Source organism: Chelonia mydas, chromosome 3 (genome assembly GCF_015237465.2).
Source record: "Chelonia mydas isolate rCheMyd1 chromosome 3, rCheMyd1.pri.v2, whole genome shotgun sequence".
NCBI lineage: Eukaryota > Metazoa > Chordata > Testudines > Cheloniidae > Chelonia > Chelonia mydas.
In genome coordinates, this window is record NC_057851.1 from 49,972,860 (window position 1) to 49,988,424 (window position 15,565).

The following is a 15,565-nucleotide window of genomic DNA, read 5'->3' on the forward strand; positions in this document are numbered from 1 at the left end:
ATAAGATATTTTAAATTGAATGTCCATACATGAAATACACCATCTGGTATGATATTTCACATTTTGTGGAATTCTAGAGAATAATCAAGGTGCAAACTTAATGCATGAAGAACATAGTGGTAAGTAATCTTTGAAAATTAATATACTAGGTTTAAAATGGATCATAGTATGATTGTTAATTAGAGTTACACGTCTAACTCTCTATTCATCACATTGACAGTTTGTTGCTATCTGTTCTTAAAACTAGTTTATATCAAATAAGGCTCTTGACATATCCCTTATCAAAAATGATACCTCCTTTATGACTGACATTCAAATTGCAACAATCTATTTAAAAAGTTGTGTAACTCCAGTAGTTATACTCAGTAGTTCTTGTTCTAGTCTTTTAGTTTTAAAGTAGATTGGGAAAGCAAAATGACAAATTGCATTATTTTACCTACTGAGAACATGTACTCCTGAGAAATCCATTAATTTTTGAAAGAGAAATATTGCAGTTCTCATAAAGAATGCTTGGATTGCCACCTAGAATCAGAAATCCTTGTGCACATGGCAGGATTGTACTGTACTGTAATTTCCACGCACTGTTCCTGTAATCTGCCTCCACCTTGTTTTGGAGGACTATGTTAAATCAAGTTTTTGCCTCTCTGCTGAAGCAGTCAGTTAGTGTTGGGCTGATGGTTTTAGTAATGTGTGTACTTGTTCCACAGAAACTGGTTTGATCATCAACATCATTTGCCTTCTAACGACTGAGAAGTCAGCAAATGATAAGTATGTTCTTTTTTTGTTTTGACTCTGAACTGGATTTAAACCAGTAACCTAGATGCAAAACGCCTTGTAGCCCATTACTATTTTCCAAAGCCATCCAGTCCCGTGAGACTTGTTAGCATTGTTGTAGGACAAACGGCCAAGAGGCACATAATATCATTGTTTACTGTTCTACAGATCCACTTGTGACCATCTGTACCAGTGAATTCATCCCTTACACACTATTGTATAATCTCTGTGCAATAATCTCTGTGCAAAGAATGTCTTTAAAGTATCATTTGAAAACTCATAATTTGCTGATCGTCATTGTCCTGGTAAAATATGTGTGGCAACTTTGTATGCAAAGTTATACGATTCCACTGTATGGTGTTACTAAGACATGTTCCAAGTCTGGGGAGCAACCAAACCAGTTCCTCAGAGACAAAGGGCAAGCTGACACCTCAGCCAGGTGTAAGCAAGGTCAAATGGGCCATCACCTGCTAAGTGGCTATTCTTTGGAAGGAAAAGGTACATGGGTGAAAATCTCCACCAGAGCAAACAGAATAGAGTTCCTGTCCAGGGAGACTGCCTGGTCCCCTGTTCCCAGCTGGAGAAGCTTCTCAAAGGAGAGAGAGGACTAGAAAAAGAAAGGACAGAAAACCCAAATTCTCTCTCTCTCTGTCTCTATCCGGAGCATTCACAAACACCTGAGGAACAAAGAAATCAGTGTTGGACTGGGGGAGGGATCCTGACTGATAGAAGTTCAGCAAGTAGAACTTCTGAAATGTGGTTAGAGAGACTTTGCTTTGAATTTAGCCTAATTTGTTAAGTTAGGCATTAGTTGCATTTTATCTTTATTTTTCTTGTAACCGAGTCTGACCTTTATGCCTCATTACTTGTGTTCACTCAGCATCTATCTCTTTGTAGTTAATAAACTTGTTGTATTGTTTTATCTAAATAAATGTGTTTGAATTGAAGTGTTTGGGAAAATCCATTTGGGATAACAGGATCTGTGTATTTCTATTAATGAAATAACAGGCTTTATATGAACTTGTATTGTCCAGGAGAAGGCTGAACAGTACCAGACGCACATTTCTGGGGAAAAATCTGGGACTGGGAATGTACTGGTGTCACCCTGTCACGTAATTCCAGAGTGGCTGACTGCAGCACTCTCACAATATAGCTGGGAGTGATTTACATGCTGAAGAATGTGTGTGAGCAGAACCAGAGTGGAAACTACAGCAGCAAAAGCAGTGTAAAAGGCACCTGAGGTAAGAGGTCTGAGATGCAACAGCTGTTCATCAGTCTACATAGTACCCTGTGTATGTCACACTAAAACTGTGGAATATTTTACCTGCCAACTACATACAATCACACATTTACCCCCTTTAAAATTATTAAATAATTGAAGATGGTACAATGAATTGATATTAAAGTTAGTCGGAAAAAAAATGAAATTCCACATTTTTGGAAAAAAAGCATTTTTGTGATTTTTTTGTGTGTGAAAAAAATTATCATCCATTCTTCCCCCTCCCTCATGCTCCCCCCAAAGCCAGCTGTATTTGGTAGGGTATACTTATCTAATTTTGTATGGGTTGGGGGGCGGGTCAATTATTATTTAAGTTACATATTTTATTAGAGGCTTCTAGGACAGCAGTGCTAGAGAGCAAGCATATTTTTATTTCAGATGTTTTAATAGTTTCTATCATGAGCTTTAGAATATAAATTATAAAGCATATTAATTATATATACTCACTGTAACTGGAGGTAGCATAAAAACCACAACTTCAAAAAATATTAATAGAGATTATATAGAGATTATTTTACACCTTTTCCTGACAGAAAAATAATTCAGTGCTCAGAAGCACAACTGCACAGTGCCTGTGCATAGAGTTATTTTCTCCCTAATTTCACTGAGCCTGGTTTTAAAATATGTGTAGTGTGTTTATAGCTTACCAAGGAAACTAGAACACATTGGACAGTTTTGTCTGAACATCCTCAAGTAAAGGCCACCAATAACTCAGTATTTCAATTATCCATTTAGTTATTTTTATTTATATTTTAATACGAAAAGCTACTGCATTTGTCACTTCATGGGCCTAAAGTTATGTACCATTTTGTAAGCAAAGATGAACCGTTTAGCTGGGAATGTATTTTAGTTCTTTTAGCCTCCTGTCAGGTAAAGATATGTATAGTTATGAGACCAGCCTGTGAAATATTTCAGTCTGAACAGTATATTTTTTGAAGGTATGCACTTATTACAAGTTCGTGCCCATGACATTTTAAGATTTGAGGGAGGACAGGAATGCAATAGCAAATCACATTTTAATTTTAACAGGAGGGAATAATATTTCACCTTTGCCTTTAGCCTGCACAAACTTCTATGAATACACTTAAAGTGTCATGTTAGTACCTGTATTCATTGATTCCATCTTCACAAGTGGCTCCATGCTGGCACCAGTTCTCTTCACAGTCATTAATGTTCTCCAGGCACGTTCGCCCAGTCCATCCAGGAGCACAGACACATTGAGAACTCTTGTTGTCTTCATCAAGGAAGCAGCTACCTCCATTTGCACATGACTAAAAGTGAGAATTACACACATACAAGAAGAGGGTTTCATCTCTACGGGTTGTTCTTACCTAAGAAATTTGATTAAATAAACTGTTTTGGAAATAACTGGGAGTGTGACAGTTTTCTCTCATAATGTGGTCAAAGACAAATCTCAGTGAATTAAAATATAAAGTGCAATGAAGAGAAACGAACATTTGAATCTATTGTTGTGTACAATGTTATGATACAGTGTAACTATACAGTTTGTTATAATTGGTTATAAACACACGTATTTTAGGTAAGATGACAAATAATAAAATAACCTATTCTGTTAAATGTAGAAAATAAAAGCATTGCAGCCTGTAGCATAGTTATAATTTAACTTAGAATAAAGCTCTAGTCAGCAGATGTGAACATTTTTGCTGGTTCGGTAATGATTAGCTAGAACAGTGGTTTTCAATCTTTTTTTCATTTGCAGACCCCTGAAAAATGTTGAACAAAAAGTTGGAAATCTTAGACATAGTGTGTGTACCCAGGGGTCCTCAGACCATAGCTTGGAAACCACTGAGCTAGAAGAAGCAAAAGGCTGTATGAGGAACAAAGGGCACACTTTAGAATATGAGTATTTGTTATGTTCTAAAATATGGGTATTAAAAAAAAAACCCTATGTGACTGAATGAGACAAGGACATCACATTTCATCTGTTTTTGGACTTAGAATTCTAATTGTTTTTTTTTTTTTTTTTTTTTTGGGGGGGGGGTTAAAATATACTTATCTTTGAAAGAAAAAAACAAAACAAAGTAGTAATATAATTTTCAGATAGCCATGACATTTCTTGCTATGGTAAACCCTCTTTAAAATGAAGTTGCTGGTTTCGTCGAGAAAATAAGCCACCAGTCACTATAGACATAATATTGAACAGTTTGTCAGGCAGGCTAATTCTCTGGCCAGCCACTGAATGTTGAAAGATCTATAGGCAATTTGGGGAATTCCTACTTTAGCTGGTCATTACAATGTGAAGACTGACAAATGTAACATACTAACATACTTTTTGGGGGCATAGAAGGAGAAGCACTGAAACAGATGAGTAAGACTTTTTGAACCAAAATCTGCTCTTACTTAAACCAGGGCAACTCCACTGAACCTTAAGAGCAGAAGTAGTTTCTTACATGCACCTTTCTACATTTCTCTTGTGCTTAGTTGTTGGATACCCTGCTTTGAGTGGCAAGTAAAACTTAGCAGATACAAATATATCACCTACAGCATTATTTAATGAAAATGCAGATTTGTGATGCTTAAAGGAAAATGTTTGTATGACTTGAGTTTTCTGGATTTTCCAAGGGTTGTCAGGAAGATGAATTAATATAATTCTATGACTAACCTTTAAAATTCTGCTAGTGTCTTCAATCTATCCTGTATATAGTTCTGAACCTGTTTTGATGCTTAGTAAATATTTTACAGGATTGGCAAGGACTAGCACATTTTGCAATCTGCTGATTGTGAAAGATTAATAAATTTTGTTGGGGAAAAATACTCTTTTTTTTTCTTTAAACAAAAATGTTCATTCATTTTCCAATGTATCAAAGATCACCTGAGCTCTAGGAAGGAAATGTATCCTCTTTTCTTGTCAGTGTTTAAGTTTTAAGGTCTCTTTTCAGCTTCCATGCAAACTTAGCCTTCATAAAAATAGGAAAAACTACTTTTAAAAAATATGAAACTAAGGCTTTTCTCGCTAGTCTATTGACTTCTAAAGAAAATGGTGAGTTGGGCTCGGCCAATGATCTATGTAGCTCCCTAGTATCTCAGTTTGATTGAGTCTGAATCCATTTAAAATGTTATCAAGATTTGTAGCAATAAAAATTCTTGCCAGAAATTCGCTATATTAATTTGTCTTTGATTAAGTTTTAAACTGACCTTAAAATTGGATCTTTTTGCTATGCTATTAGTGTTAAATACTGGAATTATGCTGGGCTCATTTCTCAATGTGACTACTCTTGATGGAGGGAACTACTCAGCTTGAATAAAGTTGGTAGAATCAAGCCCTCTTTACAGTTATGGAAATATCTTTTCCCTTTTATATATAAATGTATATATCTTGCCCTTTTATTTTGTCTGGGTATTTCCTGAGGTTTTGCTAAATTTTCAAGGCTCTAAATGCTCTCTCCCACTCCATTTGTTATTGGATCTCATATAAAATGTTTGCCTTGATTTCAAAGTTCATTACTGAATTGTGCATCAGGAAATTATAAATAAAATGTTAAGAAAAGCAGAGTACATTTGAATTTAGGAATAAAACAAAATATGAGGTCTTTATATCCCCAATATACCTATATGAGGGTAGTCTACCCACTGGTGTTTCTCTATATTTGATCAGAGATAACAGCAGCATTATGAGTATAGTATATATGTGTGCAAGCGTGCTTCCTCACCAATTATAGAGTCCAAAACCTTAAGGCCAAAAGGTACTATTATGATCAACTAGTCTGACCTCCTGCATATGTCAGGCCAGACATTTTCACTCAGTGATTCCTGCATCAAGCCTGTAAACTCTGTTTGAGATAAAGCAGACCTTTCAGAAATATCTAGTTTTATTTAAAGACTCCAAATGATGGCGAGTCCATGATGTTCCTAGGTGAGTTGTTTCAGTGGTTATCTTGGAATGCAGTGACAATGCAAAGGAGTTAGGATCATTGCAAATTCCAGCTGAACCTGAGCTCCCAGTGTGGTACTGTAGCTAAGGGGGCACAGTTAAAAATGTGCACCTTATTTCTAGTCCGAATTTGTGTAACTTCATCATCTAACTATTAGATTGTGTACTGCCTTTTTCTGTTCAAATTAAGATCTGACTACTATCAGAAATTTATTCCCCATTTAGGTACTTGCAGACCATGAGCAAGCCATCTCTTAACCCTTCTCTTGGATAAACTAAATCGATTGAGCTCTTTTAGTCTCTTACTATAAGGCAGGTTTCCCACATTTCAAATAATTCTTGTAGCTCTTTCCTGAACCCTTTCCACTTTGTCAAAATCCTTGCTGAAGTGTGGACTGGCCATAGAACTGGATACAGTATCCATGAATGGCTTTATCTAAAGGTAATAATACCATTTCCCTACTCCTGCTCTATACTCCCCTGCTCTTACAACCAAGGATCACATTTGTCCTCTTAGCTACAGCATTACCCTGGGAACTTATGTTCAGCTGGTACTTTCAATAACCCCTAAGTCCTATTTATTCTCACTGCATTCCAGGGCAATTACCCACCAGTACATGTGACCTAAATTCTTTATTTCTAGATATATGACCTTGCATTTTACTGTATTAAATGTATATTGTTCAAATGAGCCTACCTTGACAACTGACAACCTCCCTTTAATGTTCATTTAACAATCACATCATCCATAAGCCCCTAGCCTACAAACACTTACTCACATGAGTAACTTTCTGTATGTGAGAGGCTCCACTAAGCTAGTATGGGTACACTGACCCACTTGTACTGTAACCTATTCTAGCAACCTGCTTCAATGTTTTAGATTAGATACAGCTTCAACAAGAATTCCGATGGCACCTTGAAGACTAACAGATTTATTTGGTCATAATCTTTCATGGGTAAAAAACCCACTTCTTCATATGCATGGAGTGAAAATTACAGATACAGGCATAAATATATATCGGCACATGAAGAGAAGGGAGTTACCTTACAAGTGGAGAACTAATGTTGAAGGCCAATTCAGTCAGGGTGGATGTGATCCACCTCCCAATAATTGATGAGGAGCTGTCAATATCAAGAGAGGGAAAATTGCTTTTGTTGGGAGTCAGCCAATCCCAGTCCCTATTCAAACCCAAACTGATGGTGTTAAATTTGCAAATGAATTGTAGCTCTGCAGTTTCTCTCTGAAGTCTGTTTTTAAAGGTTTTTTTGTTGAAGAATGCTATTTTAAAATCTGTTATTGAGTGTCCAGGAAGATTGAAGTGTTCTCCTACTGGCTTTTGTATGTTCCTCATTCTTCATTCTTTGGCAGTGAGTTCCAGAGTCTAGGCCCATCTGCGGGGTTGGGGGAATGGGATATGTTTTCTGCAGTTGCGTACCTCCCCATATCAGGTGACACTTTCATTGTTCCATTGGAACATACGTCTATGGTCTCCCTAGAGGGGAGTCAAGGCTTCATGCCCTGTCAGCTCTTGCACCCTCAGAGGCAGTTTCAGAAGGGAGTCCAAGTCAATGCCAGTTACAGTGGTGTTTTTTGTGATGTGGCTGCCTGGTGACACTGGGAACTAGACTGGGCTTATTTCCCAAGGGTTATCATATGGCAATGTCTTTTGGTGACTACCAGCCTGGGCTGGATTCCAACCAGTTACCTAGAAGTGAAAGGCTCCAGATTCCATGACCAGTTCCCTGAGTCACCTGTTCCTCTGGGTGTGGCTTTACTTTCCATAGGAACTAAGAAAAGAGGATTGAAGGGTGGGGGGAGGGGTTGTTAGGAAAGTTGTCCTTCAGTTAGATTTAAATCAGGACTGAGGTCACAACTGAAACTGAGTAAAGGGGTATGAATTGCAGAGTGCACATAAATGTTGCATTCTAATTGCTGGTATGAAATAAAAAGTGCATAGTTCGCATAAACATAGTCCTCTTTCAAACAGGACTACACGTTAACATAGTCTGTTTGAAAAAGGACTATGTTAATGGAAGCAAGCTACCTTTTAGTTCACACCATCAGCACCCACACAGAGTAGTACAGTGAGACATTTTGGTGCACTATGCAATCCATACTCCCGTAGCCTGCACTGCAGAGCAGTGCAGACAAGTCCTTATATCAGCAGTGGGCAACCTGCAGCCCGCAGGCAGCCCATCAGGGTAATCTGCTGGCAGGCCGCAAGACAGTGTTTGCATTGACCGTCCCCAGGCACAGCTACCCACAGCTCCCAGTGACCGTGGTTTGCCGTTCCCAGCCAATGGGAGCTGCGGGAAGTAGCAGCCTACTGGCCAGAGGTTGCCCACCACTGCCTTAGATTATTATACTCCAGTTTTGATAGAAACAGAAATAATTTTAGAAGGAATTTAAGCTAAATACAATTGTTAAGATACTATTCAAATCACAAAAAGACCTCTATACAAATGGTTTTCTAACCCTTTCATTTTGCAAATTAAAACTAAATTCTGATACTCTTACACTCAGTAGTACCTATTAGACTACTTGTGGAGTAAAATACTATTAAGTATAAGTAAGGGTATCAAAATCTGTCCTTGATAAGAGTGAGATCATTTGATGAGCCACCTTTCCTCATTCCCCCAATACCAGAATCTTCCCAAGGCTTGTATATCAAAAATAAAGTTTTTTTTTTTAAATGCCTTGTTATGTGATAATGATAAAGAAATACAGGCAGTTACTTTTCTCTAAAACTGAACAAGAACATTTCTTACAATAAAGAAACAGTGTGATTCCCTAGGCAACTCTCTCTCTCTGTCTCTGCTTCACTGTCCAGTTTCTCCCAAGAAATTTCCCAGTCCAATTTGCCTGGCTTCCTGTTACTATTTTAATAAACAATATTGTCCCTTTTTATAGTAACCCCTAATCATATTATTGCAGATTATCTCAGGCATTATCACTGCAAAGCCAATCTCATAGTTGCAGGCAGGGCAACCAAAAAATGCCATAAAGTGAAAATGATCAGTTAATTTGCCCTAGATGGCAAGTGACGATATTCTCTTCAGGACTCATGGGAGACATAATGGGTAGAAAGCAGGATTCTGTTTGTTTTTTTTTTTCAAGAAATGAAACAAATGTTTACCTTTTTGCTGTCTTTTACCTCTGATCCCAGACAATGAAATAAATATCCATCCTCAAATTGAGAAATGGTCTTGGATTATAAACTCAATATATCATGACAATGTATAGAAATATACAGAAAAGACCTTTTTTCCAGAAAGTTATAGTGGTTGCTGGCGGTGTCTAAAACTTATGCCTACAATGAAAACTGACTGAGCTACTACCTTTATTCAGAGATTTTCATCCTAAATTTGCAGAACTGCAGAAGTAAAATTCATTTGCAAATTTAACACCCTTAATTTGGGTTTGAATAGGGACTGGGAGTGGCTGGCTCATTACAAAAGCAGCTTTGCCTCTCCTGGAATTGACACCTCCTCATCAATTATTGGGAGTGGACTACATTCACCATGATTGAATTGGCCCTGTCAACACTGTTTCTCCACTTGTGAGGTAACTTCTCTTCATGTGTCAGTATATAATGCCTGCATCTGTAATTTTCACTTCATGCATCTGAAGAAGTGGTTGTTTACCCATGAAAGCTTATGCCCAAATAAAACTGTTAGTCTTTAAGGTGCCACCAGAATCCTTGTTGTTTTTGTGGATACAGACTAACACAGCTACCCCCTGATACTTCATCCTAAAGTGTGTCTCAAACTACAATCCTGAAGTTTTAAAATTCCACCTGTTATTCAGAGGGTATCTGTCCCCGCAAAGGTGGATTACGGAATCCCCATAAATGATAGTTAGGGCAGGTAGAATGTTAAGGCTCCATGTCTGTACGAGTATTGTATAATAGCACTAAAATACCAACCTTCTCTGGGGTAGAATGGCCCAAGCTAAAATCCCACACAATTTGAAAGTATAAATTGTTAATCTTTTATATCCACAACAGTCCTTGTAGCAGCCCAATGTACTATAGAAGGCGAATACCATGTTTGAACATATTTAGACTTGAGGGTTTATAATTAGTTCATACTTTAAACAATAAAATGTAGTTCTACTTTGAAAAGTGGCTCCTAAATTGAAAAAAAAAAAAATCTACACCCATTGACCGTGTCTCATTGAAACCAGATCAAATTTGTTTTGCTTACATTGCAAGTATAGCTTTTTTCTAAATGTCAGACCTGCAAAGCCAACCAGAAATCTAAAAGCCAAGCCATGCTATTTCTGGCTCATACATCACCAGTAATAAACATTCTGCCCACAGAAGAATTATTTGTATGGGGGACAAGTCTGAGATAAATCAGAAAAGCCATTTTTTGAAAAATGGGTGGGTTTTAGTTTTCGAAAACCATTCTTTTTCCCCACTTATAACTCAAAAATGACAGGTTTCAGAGTAGCAGCCGTGTTAGTCTGTATCCGCAAAAAGAAAAGGAGGACTTGTGGCACCTTAAAATTTATTTGAGCATAAGCTAGTTGGTTTACCGCTATCCCTAGGGCCCCTGGGCTGGGACCCGGAGTAGAGGGCGGGCCCAGGTCCCTCCCTTTCCACTCCCCTCCTCTAGGAGACTAGTGGGGCAGTTAATACCCAGTTCAGGGGCAAGAAATGGTGCCCTGAACCCCCTCCCCGCCCCCCACAAGAAGAGAAAGCGCGAGACCCATCATAGTAGTGCCGGCAATTTGCAATCATTCATACCTACAAAAAGAAATAACGGCTTTAAATGTTTAAGAAATTATTTAATTTAATTCCTTAATGGAAATTGTAGTATCACTTACAATATTACTAACACTACACCAAACACCGTTCAGAGTTTTTTAAGTCATTTTCACGAAGCAAATGATATTAATTTACTGATCTCTGCACTAAGGAGTTGAGCAAAAAGAAAATGTATCTCATACTTTCTTTTTATTTCTGTTTTCTTTCACCTTAGAGAAAACAGTAGTTTATCACATTATGACCAAATTAAATGCCTCACACAATATATATACAGTCCACATAAATTTATGACTGTCTCTGTAATGTTTGTATGAATAAATTAGATATGTCTTAAGGCTTTTAAGGAAATATTACAATAAAATGTTTTAGTAGCTCCCATCAGCATCCTTGGCACATCATCACTTCCCATCCTAACTAGCCATAATGATTATTGCATCATTATAGTGTTATGCAAGGTACAGTAAATTTGCACTCAGTATAGCACTTTAAATCATAAAAATGTTAAAATTTACCAGATGCTGAACAATTTAAATTTAAACCTTTAAGGCAGTAAGTATTTCTGTGTTATATTTCATATTCATTGGTGAATGTGGTACCCATGGACTTCAAGGTAAAATAAATGTTGATTGCTTCTTTGTAAATGCATTGCCTGCTTTGTACAGTATATTTTTGTGGTAAGTATATTTCAGTAAAATAATTGACTACATCAAATCTTTTTAAGCACAGGTTATCATGTCTGGGCAGCTGTTTGAAATGACTAGGACACAAACATTGTTTTTCAAATAAATATCATTATGAAAAATACAATAGAATTTTATTTCCTCCAATAAAATATCCTAAAAATTGAAAATAAGGGCCCAGGACTGCAGCCCTTTGTTATGTGAATAAATTTTAGTCACACAAATAGTTCTATTGAATGGACTACTCATATGAGTAAACAGTTTCAAGATCTCATCACATCTTTCTTTAGAAATGGGTTGAGTCGTTTTTAAAACAGAGTTTGTAATGGTATTGAAAATAGCCAAGTAAATATACAGTTGTCCTGTAGTACAGAAAGGAAAAAAAAAGAGAAGAAATTCTGTCATAATTTACACCAATTCAATTGACTGCTGAGCCTTTAAAGTCAGATCAGTATATCTTGCAGGTATGTACATGGTCTTGAAGGTTTCTTTATACGATCTAACTCAATGTGTAGCACTCTAGCCTCTGGACCAAATGATCCTGAATACAATTTCTACACGTGGAATCAGTCTGACGGCTAATACTAGCACTGGAGTGCGGGGGCAACAGTAGTATGATCATTTGGATACCATGCTGAACTGAGGTTTCTTCCACACATTCATTGTCCAAACAGATGCATAGGATTCCATTGTACTTTTTGAATATGAATTGGGGATTACTCTCTTCCCCTGGGAAGCATTTCCTCACATAATAACAATGGATTCTAATATCTTAGGTGTTGGGAGTGATTTCTGGGTTCATAATGGATAATATATTTGCCTGAACAGTCATTGCATTACTATTATATAACTCATTACTTCATAAAATATTTTGAGATACTCTGAATGTGAACCAAATTTAATTCAATCCTATATATGCAGGTTCTTAGTACTTACAATGAGAATTTCTATGTTTTTTTTTTTAATAAATTTATAATATTTTCAACTACCATTACTTGATTGTGGTTTTATAATATTTTATTTTCATAAAGTATTGGGGTGAACATATTACTTTATCTTACCTCTATATTTTCAATACATGGTAACAAACATGTATAATTAAGTCCATGAGGTCTGTCCACACACAGTTCCTCTGAGGTGCAGCTTATATTGTAGAATAAGCAGGCATCGATATCCAGTTCACATTTTTCACCTTCAAATCCTATACCATACAAAGAGAAAATTTTTAATCACAGTTCATTCACATACATTGACATTGGGGCTAGCCATGACGCTAGTAGTTAACATAACTCTAGGAGTAATTGGACCATTTTATGTTTCGAAAAGGACACTTCAAACAAAGCATGAAAGGAGAGTCTGCAAAAAATTATGCATTGTATAACGATGTATTAAGTCAAGCTGTATGGCCACTTTTATATAAGGAAATGATTGAAAGAGAATTTAAATAGGTGAATTAAATTAAATTAAATTCTCTCATTTAATATTGGTGTTACTAAAGAAGTACAATTTATCTGGAATGACTTACCCATGAGGCAGGTACACTTAAAGTGGCCTATGGAATCAATGCATGTTCCTCCGTGTTTACATGGATTGGAACCACACTCATCAATTTCCATCTCACAGAACGCTCCTGGGTAAAAATCCAAAAAGATTGTTTATTTCCCCCTAAAAAATGTTAGGGATGATGAACAGATTCTTAATAAATAAAATATCAAACTGGAACAAATAGTTTACAGAATAAAATATTTAAGGTTTTAAACAGTCAAAACAACCAGTGGAATATTGACTAGAACCTAAGGACTTAATCTTGTAAGGATCCAAGAGCCCTCACCTCCTATTGACTGGAAAAGTGCTCCATGCTTTACAGAGTAAGTCTCTGTGTTTGTACAGCACCTAGCTGCCCTAAGCTCTATGATCATACAAATAGTAAATAATAACAATGCTCTCCAGTCTCTCTGAAGCAGCTCTTAGGATCATTCCATTAGCTGATTAAGGCTTTATCACCACTAAGAAGTAGCAGCATTAGCAACTGCCACTTGGTAAAGCCACCTAGAGAAGAAAGAAGCACCCAAATCATGGAGTGCCAGGGTTCAACTAACAACAGGACTGTCAGCTCTACCACAGTCAGGAAAAAGCCATAAAAGAATGTTACAATGTAAACACAGAAATTGTAACTCTGTGTAAATGGGGTTTCAAAATGTATTTTCCATATGTTATTTACCAGAAGTAAAATGAAGGGAAAACTTCACAAAAACTAGGGGGGGAGGGGAATCCACCTGATAAGCATCACTGCAAAATATGCAACATTAAACTACTTTCTGGAAACTCTAGTACTTCTCTCAGCTTTGCACCACTCTTCCTCGCTCCCCCCCCTTTAAAATTGTGCTGCACTTTTGCATTGTCAGAAGCAGAACAAATGATAAAAATGCAAAATCTTTGGCTTAAGTATGTGGGAAAAAAATCTAAGAATATTCTCCCAAACCCAGGCAAAAGTTTCAGTCATTCAGAGGATATCAGTAACCAAAGGGGTTATTATACTCTAACCTAGTTTACTGAGAAATCAGATAGCAAACACCAATGATTTTCTTAAAGTGAGTTACCAAGTTAAAAACTATTCATGCAAAAAGTTCACAAACGAAATACTACCACGAAAAAATGCTGCTCTGTACTCAAATATAGTATATTTCTGGAGCTGATATTGCGTTAAAAAGTTGTATTTTAGTTATGGTGAAATTCAGCTCCATGCATAGGATGAACACATGTTCTAGACCCAGTTTAAAACCCAGTTAACGTGGTCCTTTAGCTTTGTGCTGGCCTGCTTCATTGGGTTGAATCTGATCTTTAATTAATTTAATCTTAATGATAGAGCTGTTTGAAAAATAGGGTTTTATTTAAAGGAAAATGTTAATGAAAGTGGCAGAAAATTGTCATTTTTTCCATGTAAAATTTCATCTTTAAAAAAAATGACAACTTCTGTAGCCAAAAGTCCAATTTTTGTTTTTAACTTTTTGACAAAAAGTTGATATTCCCAGAGAAAGCAGACTTTTTGTGAAAAAGAAAAATGCATACCTAAAATCTCATTTTTTTCCATCCAACACAGTTCAGACAGGAAAACTTCTACTAGTCCTACTTAAATATTCACATTTGTATGGAAGTGTACATGCCCACTGGACCACAGGGAATAATTTCTTTTTTATGTCTGAGTAAAATAATATTTTTCTATCATCTTCCAAATATGGACAAGTATATTTTTGTACTTGGTGTGGTAAAATTTTGTTGCAAATTTGCAAGGCTGATATAAAGGGATTGGAGGAAAACATAAATATCTGAATGACAGAGATAAAACAGGAAGGCTATGCTTGATTATACTGTGAGATGTTGATTTTATTTTTTCCTTTAAGGCTTATTCTGTGAGGTAGGCGGTTATACGAAGGATAGAACAATCTACTCAAAAATGAGAGCCAGTGCCCCAAAAGACATTCAGGGTCAAGTGTAATGTTAGACAAATTCCAAATCTGAAATGATATTTATAAAGTGAAATTCATGTAACATTCATGACATTCAAAACTGAAATTAAAATAAAATAAAATAGACACAATCATTTGATTTCACTCAAAAGCAAAGTAGTAAGAAGGGGTGAAGAAAGGGAGTAAGAAGAAAAGCTCAGAAATTCAACATGTTGTGAAAAAGAAAAGAAAAAAAATGTTCCATTTCAAACCCTGCAAAATGTAAAACAAATTTAAAATTTTGGTTTGTTTTTGTGGAATTATTTTTTTAAATGTTCTGATCAGCTCTTTTTTATGACTAAGTTGCTCTGTAGTGCTTGCCCTTTAGAGAACATAAGTTAACAATCTGTGAAATTGGCGGGGGAGGGTGTGGTAATTATCCGAGGTTCCATTTCAGCAAAGCATTTAAGAATGTGCTTAAGTCAATCCTTCTTCAGCAAAGCACTTAAGATCATTCTTAATGGACTGTTGAGTAAAGGCCTGAAGTTTTAGCTTTTATAGACTCCTGGGAGTGTGAGAAGGAATTAACCTATTAGGGCCCTGATCACTTTTAGATAGAAAAACCATACAAGCCCAATGTATTTCACTAACACGATATTTAGCATAGGCTATAGCCAAGGGTGAAAGTAAGTCTAGAGACTTATCGGTACAGGGCTGGGCTG

The 15,565-nt window shown here is 36.4% G+C and overlaps 1 protein-coding gene across 1 annotated transcript in view; it reads right to left on the reverse strand.

The window, feature by feature from the left end:
• Nucleotides 1-13,042, reverse strand: part of LOC122464871 (protein eyes shut homolog) — a 32,101-nt gene extending 19,059 nt beyond the window's left edge. Inside the window, exons 1-3 of the mRNA XM_043541925.1 lie at nucleotides 12,923-13,042; nucleotides 12,459-12,598; nucleotides 3,158-3,324 (exon numbers count right to left, since the gene is read on the reverse strand). Coding sequence (XP_043397860.1) covers nucleotides 3,158-3,324; nucleotides 12,459-12,598; nucleotides 12,923-13,013 — 398 coding nt within the window. The 5' untranslated portion in view covers nucleotides 13,014-13,042. The remainder of the gene's footprint in view (nucleotides 1-3,157; nucleotides 3,325-12,458; nucleotides 12,599-12,922) is intronic.
• Between the last annotated feature and the right edge of the window lie 2,523 nt (nucleotides 13,043-15,565).